General features: G+C 43.8%; 1 protein-coding gene across 4 annotated transcripts in view; it reads left to right on the forward strand.

Annotated features, from left to right (window-relative positions):
- The window catches only part of LOC138566119 (zinc finger protein 467-like), a 158,805-nt gene that overhangs the window by 41,377 nt on the left and 103,644 nt on the right, over window positions 1–13,784 (forward strand). For 3 of the 4 annotated variants that reach the window (XM_069643135.1, XM_069643129.1, XM_069643120.1), the window contains exons 2-3: window positions 1,651–1,777; window positions 6,699–6,803. In XM_069643135.1, coding sequence (XP_069499236.1) covers window positions 1,651–1,777; window positions 6,699–6,803 — 232 coding nt within the window. The remainder of the gene's footprint in view (window positions 1–1,650; window positions 1,778–6,698; window positions 6,804–13,784) is intronic. The other variant, XM_069643142.1, reaches the window with a different exon arrangement.

Genomic DNA, 13,784 nt, shown 5'->3' on the forward strand with positions numbered 1-13,784 from the left:
AAAAACCTCTCTCGATCCAATGACACCAGGGAACTATAGACCCATCACCACGGTTCTGTTTCTATTGAAAATCCTGGACAAAGCAGCCTACCTCCAAGTTCAAAAATACATTGAGGACAATCACCTTCTTGGACTTCGCCAGTCTGGCTTTCGTCCTCGCCATGGCACAGAAACGCCACTACTAGATTTGAAAAACCAAATAGATGACCTCAGAGATGCAGGCAAACCTGCTCTCCTCCTGCTACTAGACCTCTCCGCTGCCTTCGACCTCGTTGAGCACAAAACCTTATGTCACCATCTCACCTCCACGGCAAACTTCTTTCCTAAGGCCTGCGACTGGATCAACTCTTTCCTTCAGGAGAGAGTAATGAAGGTCTTTTCTGAATCGGCCAATGCCACCCGAGCCCTATCAAATGTGGGGTCCCACAGGGCTCATGCATAGCCCCTACACTGTATAACCTTTTTACCAGACCCTTATTCAAAATCTTAGACTCGCTGGGCATCTCATATACAAATTATGCAGATGACACCCAGGTGCTCTTACCTCTCACAGGAGACTATATAGCTGACTCCAACACCCTCATCCACTCCACCATACAATCTTGGATGGCAGATAATTGGCTTTGTTTAAACAGTGACAAAACGGAACTCCTGCTGATGGGATCCCCCTTCACTCTAAATAAACTTGCCAAGGAATACCATACATTCACAATTGATAACATCCCTATCACAGTATCACAAACGATCAAAACACTAGGCGTGTACCTTGAACCAAGCCTCACCATGGACAGGCAGGTCAACGCCATCGCATCCTCTGCAGCTTACCACGCCAAACTGATTAACGCTGTCAGACCATTCCTAACCCAACTGAACTGTATCACCATAGCTAGAGCCCTCATCAGCTCTAGACTGGATTACTGCAATGCCCTCTTCATTGGCACATCTCAAAAGAACCTGGCCAAACTTCAGATAGCACAGAACAACGCCTTAAGGGCAGCCACTGGCCTTTCACGCAGGGAACAAATCTCCACCATCAGAAGACGGGCACATTGGCTACCTATTAAGGAAAGGGTAATCTTCAAAACACTAGCCCTAACCCACAAATGTATTCACGGCCTCGCCCCCAGATACCTTACGCAAAGGATCTCCAGACAAACAGCCTCCAGACCTGCAAGAACTGCATATGCTAACCGCATCACAGTACCTCACTCAGCAGAGTGCGTTCTGGAGGATCTAGCTTCCCAACTATGGCCGCCACTCTTTGGAACAAACTCCCAGATTAGATCTATCGAGTCTCATGCCGCCTTCCGCAAAGCCCTAAAAACAAGGCTTTTTGTCTAAAGAGGCTTTTCTTCTTGTATAATGTCTCTACTACTGCTATAACTTGAACTCGACATACTCTGTATTGTAGAACATTCTACTCAGTAACTCAATTGTATAAATAACTGTAAGTAGTTTAAGCTTCACACATTGGGCCGCTTATTGTAACCCACAAGCAAGCCTCCTTAAGTATTCTTATAGCGCCTCGTTGCCTAGAGGGCTGCAGTACGCTTTACAAATCCAAAAATAAAAATGCATGAGCGGGTATACAGAGCTCTGCTTTATAAGAATGCACCTCCTTATTATTATGGATTGTCTTTGCTCCTCCAGGTGCCAGCCACATTCCATGATGTCGCTGCATATTTCTCAAAAGAGGAGTGGAGACTTTTACGCGAGTGGCAGGAGGAACTTTACAAGAATGTGATGGAGGAGATTCACCAGGCCTGGATTGCTCTGGGTAAATATGAAGGGATGCCCTTTATAATTGATGGCAGACTCTATGACTTAGTGTGTCAGGTTTAGCTTCCGCACTTAGCTGAGATCAATCTTTCGTTGCACATGGTGGGATGTGGACTGGAATTAATGTGTCATCGTAACATGGACCTCCGTTCCAACTTCAGCACTTTACCATCATTTGGGCACCTCAAATTAAAAAAGCATTATAATAAACAAAACAAAAAAAAGTACACATTACATCTTATATACATATAGCACTTTATCTAAACCGGTATGTTCATCACCTTGCATTTAAATGGCTTCTGCTACAATTAATGGTCTGTGCAAAGTGTTATATCGTTCCTCTAGCTAGTTTAACACTTTATTCAAATATCTGAAACATGAATACATATATGTGTAAGTAATAAGTATTTTTAAGAATTGTAGGACCTCAGCTAACTAATACCTAAGTTAATGTGCAGACTCTGTGTGTAGGCATTCTATCCATCTATGCATCGTAGAGGTCTTGGAACTTGGTATGATTGTTATGTTAGATGTCACATATTAAGCACTAAGTGATATATTGTGTTGGATCTAGTCCAATATCAGCTTGAAAGGAATACAAACCTAGGGCAAGTGACATTAAGAAGGAAGAGAAGAGTGCTATGGATATTTTTACACAGCCCTCTGAGGAGGGCTGTGTAATAATCTACCCTAATGAAGACAGGATTGTGACCAAACTCTAGTTGGACTGTCCCATGGCTGACTAGTTATGCTTCACTCGGGAGGGAGAAAAGCTTGTGGGTAGGTATGCTTAGTCTCAAAATGACACCCCAAAAGCATAAGCTACTCATGGACACTGACAAATATACATTCTTTGTTTAGCATTATTCATATTTCAACTTGTATTTCAAACAATTGCTTTGGGTTAGACATAGTGCAGAAAAACACAAAACCATTTATAAAAACAGTAAAGGGCCTATGCAGACCTTTCCACTCCTAAACTACATGTATGACTTCTAACTAAACTCGTCACATTAAAGGCTAAGAGCCAGGCAGAAAATGGAATCCTTAGACCACAGTTTAATGACAGCAAACAAATAATCCATTAATCCCCACATCCTCTTGTAGTTTATGAAATCACTATATATATATATATATATACGTGTGTGTCTGTTATATCACTTTAGTTAAGACCGAGATAAGATGATCCCATATGTCACATGAAATTAAGCGGGTGTGGGAAGTGATGACCATCTTAACTCTGAGGGCCTGTTTAGATGTCAAACAAAGGGCGTCTCAGAATCTCTCTACCAGCACGAACACAGTCCAATGACCTGTTCTTGGGTGAATAACCCCTGGGAGAGACTCTACAAAGTCTTTAGCTCACTGTCCCTTTCACAGGGAAGAAATTTCCCCGCATATCGGTTTTTGTCCTGCCCAGGGGCAGTCCAACACCGAAATGCTAGGCAATTCTCCTCTGAACAAGAGTACCAACAGCAACCCCATACACGTGTTTCAGCCTTGTTGGGCATCATCAGTGAGGTGAAGCTGTGCCTCTCTAAGAACAGTGAGCAAGGGGTCCACATCTGGATCGCCCTGGTAATTTAGGGTGAGACCCAAAGTTAATTTATGCAAAACAAAGGGGGGGTCTGGGAATCTCTCTACCAGCACAAACACAGTCCAATTACCCATTCTTGGGTGAATAACCCCTGTTAAGATGTCACTCTGATGTCATAATTTTCTGTCTCATTGTTGAACCCTACTGTGGTGTCATGAATGGGCACATGGGTTGAGTTTTGTTATGCTAGATCATCTCCTGGACTAGTGGCCATAGCTATCGATCCCTGCCCCTCTGGAGCAGTTTCATTCCATGTGTGGCCCCATAGTGTTGTTGTCTTTTCCGTGTTGGCAGCTCTGGCTTCTCTCTTGCTGGTCGTCTCTAAAATAGAGCGAAATAGACTGATGAACATCTTGAGGAAGAGGCATGATATGATGCAAAGGTGGAATGCATATGTACATATTGGTACGTGGGGAAGGAGAACGAATGGGGTCCCTTTTCACCGCCCTTGTTCTCAACATTAGGACTGGCTCGGGACTTCTACCTAGACCGGCCACCCCTTGCTGAGAGGGTCTCCCATTCCTCTCGACAATGCCAGGCCCTTTGACTAGCCACAATACACATGCATAAACCACGTACTCAACTAAGGGCCTCGAGAGAGTTTTAACAATTCTATATCATTCCCAAAATTCAGAATCGGGTTATAGACACATTACCCCATGCCAACTCTCCTAGAAAGGATTAGGTATAATGTAACCACAGTTAGAAACAGCATACTAATACATGTCTACGGAAGAGGTGCAGTGCAGTGGTTTATTACATGTAAATGAGGTTAATTGGTAGTAAATCGGTTTGATTGCAAAAATTATAGTTTTAGGTTAACGAAATCTTCATGGACCCATGAAGGACCAACGAAAAAAGTCAGTTTAGGTAAATACCCTTCTGAGTCCCTTTTGGAGATGTTTCTAACTGGTGGAAAGTTCCCCATAGGACTAAACGGGCCAATTCCAATGCACAGAGCCATGGTTTTATGTTAAAGCTAGGTCCAACCAACCACAGAAGACTCCTGAAGAGACCTCCTTGATGAGCTCCATTGTTAGATTCAGGCTAATGGATTCCAATGGCCAATCGCAGTCGAGGGAGCCTGCATCACCCCACCACTCCAGGTCCCAGGGTCCTCCTGATGAGAATTCCACTGAATATCCAGGGACCACTGAACAAGTACTCACAGGGCCAGAATCGGAAGCCTTTGCTCAGGAACAGAAAGATCTACCTGGTGAGCACCATACATCTTCCACAGGGCAATACTCAGGATCCGGTGCACAGGGGCTTCCCTCACTGCCCAGATATGACCCAGATGGCCGTAAAGTAGAATAATCCACCTTCCTTGGATGGCCTACCTACTCCACAACACAAGTGTTCCTTACGAGATAGGCCCGTTTGATCGCCTTCTAGGTGCTCTGCTTGGTTTCCTTGGCCTGCCCAGTTTTTACACATTTTACAACTTTTTACAACTTTTTCAAATTACTTGCTGCTCAATTTAAGGCAGAATAAGTGGTTAGAAATTCCCAAAAATCATGCGTATTTGATGCCATGAGCCAAAATATTCTTCTTCTGCCTTTAAACCAAAAGATTGTCACACATATCTCAGTAGGTTGCACCAAATAATGAAAATGTGGACCTGTATTGATTCATTTAAATACCAATCTCGCCCTTGTAGCAATTGCTTTTTATGTAACGGAAGTGAGTGTCGATTTAAATGTGGTTGAAGTGCATTTTATGACATTGACCATTGTATTCCATCTAACCTCTAAAGGTTGAGACACTCATCACCGAGGAAGTGTGGGCATTTCTTTTAAGAGTAGTAAATGATACACTGGGGGTCCTTTTATAATCAGTGCAAATTGTAGGATCCTACAATGCTATTACCTATGTCCTTAGGGGCCCCTGCATGCAATGTTCAGCATTTGCAAAACTGAAAATGAAAAACAGGAGATCTCGCCTTTATTCTTTCATCGTACTCTTTGTTTTCTAAAAAATGTAAAGGCCAGCGGCAAAGTATGCTTTGCATGCATGGATTCCTACAGAATCCACCTGCTTTTAGCATGCGCTAAATACAAGTGGATTCCGTACAATTCCATTTCTTTTGCTCCTGCATGAAAAACTCATGCAGGTGTAAAACAAGGAGGCATTTGTCGAAAGAGGAGGAGTGGATGGAGGAGATGCTATATCCGTTTCTTGCCCTTACTCCTCCTTTAAATATTTAGAAAATTCCTTGCAGTGTAAAACTAGGGCGTAAACCGCTTGCTCCTTGCTTTTTATACCTTACATTTGCACTCCAGCCCATGTAAAATGGCCCCAGTTAAGGTGTGCAGATGGAGTGAATTTGGCCATTTTTTTGTAGGTTCCAGTTGATGGTTTTGAAGGCTGCTTCTCTGACCGGATTTGGTATAACGTAGTAATATGTGTAGCTCAGTGTGTAAGCAATTAACCTCTCAATTGTCTTCACAGAGATGCTGTATGGGTTTTTAATGAGTGTGATCAAGATGTGAACTTCCACATTCTTAGCATTATGTAGGAAAAGCTATGGATATGCACAGCTGTGTCGTTGTCACTGAATGGGTTAAATTGGTTACTTTTGAAGATGTCTGAATTTAATCTCAAAGTTTAAAATGGTTGTCATTTTATGATCTGCATTAATATTACACATTTTATTTGAAATGTGTTATATCTGTCTATGAATAAGTGTGAAAAGCTTTGCATGGTTTAAAAAAGCTCGGGTAAAGAGTGAACAGATACGTTGGAGGATGTGGTCACTTAAGGAGTTAGTGGTAAGCATTTGGAAAACGTAGTAATATCATGAAGAGGCAGAGGAGGAGAAGAGTTGGAGGAGATGGTTTTATGAGGTGGAGGTATTAGAGGAGCTGGTAACTGGTGAAGGTGCTGCACCTAAGGGGGAGGCAGTAAGTAAAGAAGATGATGGTCCAAAGAACAGCAGAGAAGAAAGGAACAAAGAGGCCAAGCTGTGCAAAGGCAGGTGGAAGAGGTGGGATGAGGTACAAAACCCAGGCAAAGAGCTCAGAGTAGTGAGGAATGTAGGAGAGTGAACCAGAGTTGGAGTTCTGAATGTGGATGAGTGGCCTGGGGAATAGTGAGTGGTAGTGGGGGATTGAGGCTCCAACTTCAAAACCATGAGAAGCCTGAGGTGACAGCGAGGCATAAGATAAATAAGACTATACACCATACTTCTGGGGCCCAGTCGTCTGCACTTTCCATTCAGCCCTCCATGACATAGAGTACACATTACTTTCATGTCCTCTCAGTTTCCATGCTACTGAGTCCATGATGTGCTGTGCAATAATGTTGCTTCTTTCAATGGCAGGTCCGCATATCGCCACCAGTGTCTTCTCATTGAGATCTAAAGACCACCAGGATGGTTCCTTCATGCAACAAGAGCACCCACAGGAAGATGACATCGATTATCCAGGTGAGAGAAATACACCGGAAATAGATCTGCGTAATAGCATTCTGTCTGCTATACTTGCACGCATTTTCAGAACGGCACAGATTCTCACCCAAAGGCACACAGACGCACAGAGGCTGAACAGTAGAGTTGCATGAAAGTATAGACTGATAGATCCACAGGAGCACACACACACAAAGCAGACATAAAGAACACAGATGTACTAGTGCACAGCCTCAGTGGAGTACAGACACACTGATACACAGAGACCCTAAAGCACAAATGCATCGTAACAGAGACACACTTGCACACAATCATTGGTGCTTGACATCAGGCACACAGAAGCAAAGACAGACAAGAGCAAAAACATGTCTTAGCACAGGCACATCGTTTGTGTATTCCAAACCTAACCTGGGTTAAACATTTGATGCATTGGTACAGTGCATAAGCATCTTGAATTTAGATCATGATCCTATATGGAGCCTGGTGTGGTCACCCACAGCTCAGCAGGGGTTTTGGTGGTCTCAGTAAATTAGGCAGGATGTCTTGATGTGCCCAGTTTCCTAATGCCCATTACTGTATTTTGTACCCTAAAAGAAAGGTCAGAGGCACACGTAAAGCTAAAGTGTGATGCAGAAGAATACAAGTGGAGAAACCCACATAAGAGTGATGAGAAGCAAGACACATTCTCACCCGCCTGTTCACCATAGTTCACACTCACTGATTACCATTAGAGATGCTTAGGTGGAGGTTTGCCATTCAGAATAATAGTTTAAATCAGCATGGCAAATAGCCCTGTCATAATCCCCATTGTCTTTCCAGAATGGAAATGTATACGGACAGTGTGTGGAGTTGTAGTTTCACCTCCATCCTGGGGAGCTTACCTCCACAGATGGCAAGTGGCCTTTCAGGACATTTTCCCAACTGATGTAACTCAGTAGCAGATGAGCAGTGTTATGGCTAGACATTTTATATATAGGACACCAAAGCAAGAGAGACCTTCCCCTCCACAAATGGAGATATTCTCCAAGCATCCACTCGCACACCTTCAGGGCACCTTCCACAGAGAGGTCATTGACGATACATCACCATCATATTCTATGGTCAGGGCACAGAACAGCCAACTTGACTCTTCTGGGCTTGTGTGAATATGTCCAACGTTCCAAGTGGGTGCTCAGGATACATGGCCCTCCGCAGAGGCTAAAAAGCTCATAAACTCTTCGGTTTTGCCTTTTGGAGCTAGGCATCAATTTTGGCACCCAACCACATTGAATGGATTCCGCTTTTACGATGATGGTCAGCAACAAGTATGAACTTGATTAGAATAGGTCATCAGAACGGTGCTGGCTTGACCAATTTGTGAAACACAGTCGCACACCTCTCAGGCCTCATTCAGCTCTTGTAGCGGCTGCATGTTTTTTTAAATAAAAAAAGTGCCACATACTATATATCCAGCACTTGACAATGCACTCCATATACATCAGTCTTGCAGTCAAGCTGTGGGATGAGCCATTCTCTCCTTCTCCCCTTCTGCCAGAATCAATAACTATGTTCCTTGACTACTTGTTGGTCCTCTTGTGTATGGGCATGGAAACACATTGTTTCAGGAACACAGATTTGTAATGAAACACTGAACATACGAGTACAGTGAGTGAGAAACCTAAACAAACTCATAGTAATACTGCGGCATGCTAAAGGTCATGCTTCTACTGCCCCCAAGTGACCTGTAATGTTCACTGTCCATGCCACAGTTGTAATACAGGGGGGAATCTACTTCCATAAACCCCTTATCACCACGGATCAACCATATGGCTCCTGTGACGAAGTCTGCAATCGGGTTATGGAGCCATCTAGTGAGGTCTCTAAGTGTGCTGGGCAACTCCCCAAGTAAGAGGATCATAGGTAAACATCTTCAGTGCAATGAATATCCTTAGGTAGCACATTCATTGGCTGGCAGCTAAGACAGTGACAGACCTGCCAAGTACTCTAGCCTGTTAATGACATAGGATAACCATGATGCACCATGTTTTAGCTCACTGAGGGCAAGAGGAAGTATGCCATTTAAGACGATATAAAATATTCCAGGCCTTGGCTTTGACCCTGTCTGGGGTTGTTAATAATTATTATAGCCACTTTATACAGCAATGCTTCTACTCTACGCCCTTTGCAACTAATCCAGAACAGGACTGCACAACTTGTCCTTGGCCTCAAGCCCAGGGACCATATCTCTCCAGCCCTGAAATCTCTCCAATGGCTCCCAGTGGCTGCAAGTATCAAGTTCAAGACCCTCTGTATTTTCCACAAGGCTTTCTGGGGCCGGTGCCCGCACTACATCCAACTCTCTCTTCTAAAACACCTTCCTTCTCGAGCCCTTCACACAGCCGCTTCCAACTCTCTGAAGGTCAGACGCTTCTCCATGCCGAGTGTGGGGGGCAGATCTCTCTACTCTTCAGGTGCCTCCCTTTGGAATGGCCACCATGCCCCTCTAAAACTTGAGCTGGGCCACATGAAGTTCTGGAATCAGCTGAAGACCTTCCTTTACGCCACTGCGCGCGCTCTCTCCCTCTCCCTCTCCCTCTCCCTCTCCCTCTCCCTCTCCCTCTCCCTCTCCCTCTCCCTCTCCCTCTCTCTCTCTCTCTCTCTCTCTCTCTCTCTCTCTCTATATGTCTGCTGTGCTGACTGGCGGCCTGACTACCCTCAGAGTCTCGCTGGGTACCAGCTTCCTCCATGACCACGCACCCCTGCATGGCCTCCAGGCCTACCATGCACCTAGGGGCTATATCTGTAACCTACAGTACCCTGCCACTTTGCACACTCCTGAGACGCGCTGCCCTGGCGCACTTACTCAGAGCAACGTTGCCCTGGTTGTACTTCTCCTTTCCTTCTCCCTATCACTTCCCCTTTCTACCTCCCCATGCACATTGCGTTATTGCACTTGCACAATCTGAATGACACAAGGCCTAGTAAGATTGTTTTTTGTCCTCCCTCTGTCTTCCTTCCTTTGTCTTGTCGCGCTTAGAAACACTTGTGTAAAGGTCTGTTATAAATGACTTATCATATCAATCCATGTGATGATGGAGAGTATGTTGGGTGGCAACTACTCTAATGGCATTGCAGTACACCCCAATGATGGTATGCACAACTGCCACCCAGGCCCTTAATTATCTTAATAAAATCAAATAGTGGTTTCCAGCACTAGTGATGCTATTTATTTGAATGCCCATAGATCGAGTTCAATTAAGCATACTCCTAACATGTTCATGTTTCTTTGAATCTGGAGGGGGAAGCGTAGTAATATCTCTGGGCATATGTCTTTAGCTTTAGTCAGAGAGTGGATGGTGGAAACCATCAACATCGCTATCTTCTATTGGTTCAGTCCAGGCCAATTATCCCTCATGCCTTTCCCAACCGGCCCCAAAATATTGCCAGTAGGGCTGATGTTGGTTTCATACTTTCCCTCTAGGGCGAAAACACTTTTGCAGTCATTACAGTTGTAATCTCAACTGTAAGAAGAAAATTGGAAGAAATAAAAAACGGTACATAAACAAGAACTGAGCGGATAACTGCATTTGTCACTAACATTCCCTTTAAGAAGCACCAAAAGTCCACTAATTGGAGGGAATCAATTAACCCTTGATAACGATGATGTCCCTCCAATCTAATAGGAAGAGAAGCACAATCTCAGCCCTCAACTACACCTGAAAACTATATGTGCTGCCTGCAAATATCTGAAAAGTGGTGAAGATTAGTGAGTAAAGTTCATTTCAGCCTAACCCAATGCTGAAATTCTACCCGCAAAGAGTAAAAATAGAACATTCATGTAGGAACATCAACATGTATTATGCTCTCAGATGAATATCTACGCCATAATAAAATAATTGGCCAAAAAAGGTCAACCAAAACACATATAGGATGTCGCTAAATGAGTAAAGTTGAATCCTAGGAAACCCAAGTCCCACTTTTTCATGGTTGGCTGAGGTGGTTGACAGCCAGGCTGTGTGAATGGGGAATTATTGCATAAAAGGCAGGTCTCTTGGCTGGAAGTCAGTCGCCACTGGAACTACAAGGAACCGAAGAGAAGCAGAGGAGAGGTCGACTGCTGCAACTATCCCGTACCGGTGAAGCCCTGCTGCAGTCCTGATCTATCTACCCTTCAATGACTAAGAGAAGCTCCAGTCCGGAGTCTTCTTCCCTTGAGCCTGGTGGGAATAACCAGCTAATCTTCTTCAGACAGAGGAATCCCTTTGCGGTCGAAATTTCTGCACACTGCTGTAGTGGTCCGGATAGCCACCTGAAGAGCCTCTCCTGTGCTTTTAAGGAGCGCACCTTTTATTAATCGTTGCTGCTACCGGCCTCATCCCTGCGTGGTGCAGACCCCCTCATCGTCCTTCGTGCCAAAGCTCTGGGAAACGTGGGTCTGCAGGAAACTACCAGAAACAACTGCCGTGGCACCAGCTTCATCATTTGAGAAAGGTATTGTGTCCTGCTTGAGGAATTTGGGTGAATCCATATTTCTCTTCCTTAAGGCTTGTCCTTAATCTTCCGTACTTCTTATAACTTTTGCTTCCGAACATTGACAATATAAAAGTACTCTTGGCTACGTTGAATCGTGAACTGTCCGACTGTGTGATCCTCGACAACAGGAACCCGGTTCCACTTGACACTGGTTCCGGCCCTTTAACTCTTGAATTCCTGTTCTTCGATTCTGTCTGCCTAACTAATGTATTGCCTAGGATTTTTGCCCCCAACTCCCTCTGGGTATCTCAGGTGCTAAGTGTGTTTTTGCCCCGGTAGCATTTCTTGACGCAGATATGCATTTATTTAGTAGACAGAACTGTCAAAAAATGATCGCAATCGTATTCACGGTCAAGTGTCTTGTTCCATAACACTGGTCCATTAAAACACTGGGTACTTACCTTGATTTATACCGTACAAAGTGAATTGATTAGTTGTAGTGTATTTTACGTGTGGTTTTTAATTTAATAGAAGTGTTGTGTTTATAACAAATGATTTAAAAATAAATGTACATATATTTTTCTACCTGAAAGCTTGAGTCAGTGTTTGCTTGAGTCACAGTAATTTTTGTCCCTTTGTGTAATCTCTGCTACTGCTCATATACTCTTGAGATAAGCCTGGCTGCTCCGCTACTGCTACCACTTTAACATATTAGTACAGGCTTGTACCAAAGGTAAAACTTGTATTACCACCTGTAGTCTTAATTGTGTGTAGTGGTCCCTAAGGGCACTGCACGGGATTCTGCCTAACACTGCTGTACAGCGGTGAGGATTTGGAAGTAGAGTGATTACACTAACACCACTAATTCTATTTAACTAAAATCATGTAAAATGTGGAAAGCTCCACTGAAGAGGGTCTCTTGAACTACACTGAAGTGAAACGTATTGATGCACAAACTGCCATGAAACATCAAGAGTTAAGGCTCAGAGAAATGGATTGGATTGGATTGGTTAGCAATGTTTGAGTACAATCATGGCGAAAACACTTTTGCAGTCATTACAGTTGTAATCTCAACTGTAAGAAGAAAATTGGAAGAAATAAAAAACGGTACATAAACAAGAACTGAGCAGATAAACAAACATCTGCAGTATTGACCGTGCACAGAAGAAAAATTATCTCTGGTCCTGATGAATGGAAACTAGTTGTAGTTGCAGAAACCAGTTGACCACTCATTTAGCGACATCCTATATGTGTTTTGGTTGACCTTTTTTGGCCAATTATTTTATTATGGCATAGATATTCATCTGAGAGCATAATACATGTTGATGTTCCTACATGAATGTTCTATTTTTACTCTTTGCGGGTAAAATTTCAGCATTGGGTTAGGCTGAAATTAACTTTACTCACTAATCTTCACCACTTTTCAGATATTTGCAGGCAGCACATATAGTTTTCAGGTGTAGTTGAGGGCTGAGATTGTGCTTCTCTTCCTATTAGATTGGAGGGACATCATCGTTATCAAGGGTTACTTGATTCCCTCCAATTAGTGGACTTTTGGTGCTTCTTAAAGGGAATGTTAGTGACAAATGCACTGGCAATATTAAAAGGATTATTTATTTTCATGTGATTTCTTGTTGAGAGTGGGAAAGAGTCTGCATTTCAATATAGACATTGTTTGAGTAAGTCATTGGACAGAGTTGAGTTCCAATGCAGGGTTTTCCACTGGTCATGCTTCCCGTTCCAGGCAGCAGGGTATGAAGCAGAGCCCCTTGCATCAGAAAGATCTGACCACCCAAGCAGAGAAAGTTGATAGAGCCACAGAAACCAACCGTCGGGTAGCTGGATGAAGAAACGGCAGCAGCAAAAAGCTAGCAGAAGCGGATCAAATCGACAGATGCTTCTGTCTGGAGGACAGGACAATTGAGGTTCTCTTGAAGAAGGACAGCAGAGCTCATCCTGAAGAGTCTAGAGATGGAGCAGGCACTTTATGTTGGTAGAAACAATGCTGTTGAGTCACCACCAATAAAACAGTGAACCCCTTCTGGGACAGTGATATGCATGGTCAAGTGCTTCTGTGGAGCACACAACAGATGCAGACCTGGAGGAGCTTTAGGGTAATCCCAAAAACCGATTAATCACAAATTACTCTAGAAGGGGGCAATAACCAGTGCACGGCTTGCAAGGAAAAACAAAGCTTTATTACATGAAAGTACATCCGGGAGTATCAGTCAGTCCCGTATAACTGAAAACTAAAACCATGCTCGACACGCTGTGAGAAATCTGATGGTATTCTCCTACCTACTCCCCGGGATCCTCTATTCAGGTGGGCAGGAAAGGGCCATCGCTTTTGTATCCCGACCCTGTTGGTGGGGTGGACAAGCGAGGGAGGATAACCTGAGTGGAGGGTGTTAGGGAGAATTCTCATTCTAGGGCTAATTTCCCTTACCTAGTGAGTTCCCCAGCAGCTTTGCTGGATTTCTGGAGTTTGTTTTTCCACTTGGTAAGAGTGTACCTCTTTTTTCCACTCTTACCTGTGTTTTGCCATGTGTA

This window comes from Ambystoma mexicanum, chromosome 1p (assembly GCF_040938575.1).
Source record: "Ambystoma mexicanum isolate Mex_15411 chromosome 1p, UKY_AmexF1_1, whole genome shotgun sequence".
Taxonomy (NCBI): domain Eukaryota; kingdom Metazoa; phylum Chordata; class Amphibia; order Caudata; family Ambystomatidae; genus Ambystoma; species Ambystoma mexicanum.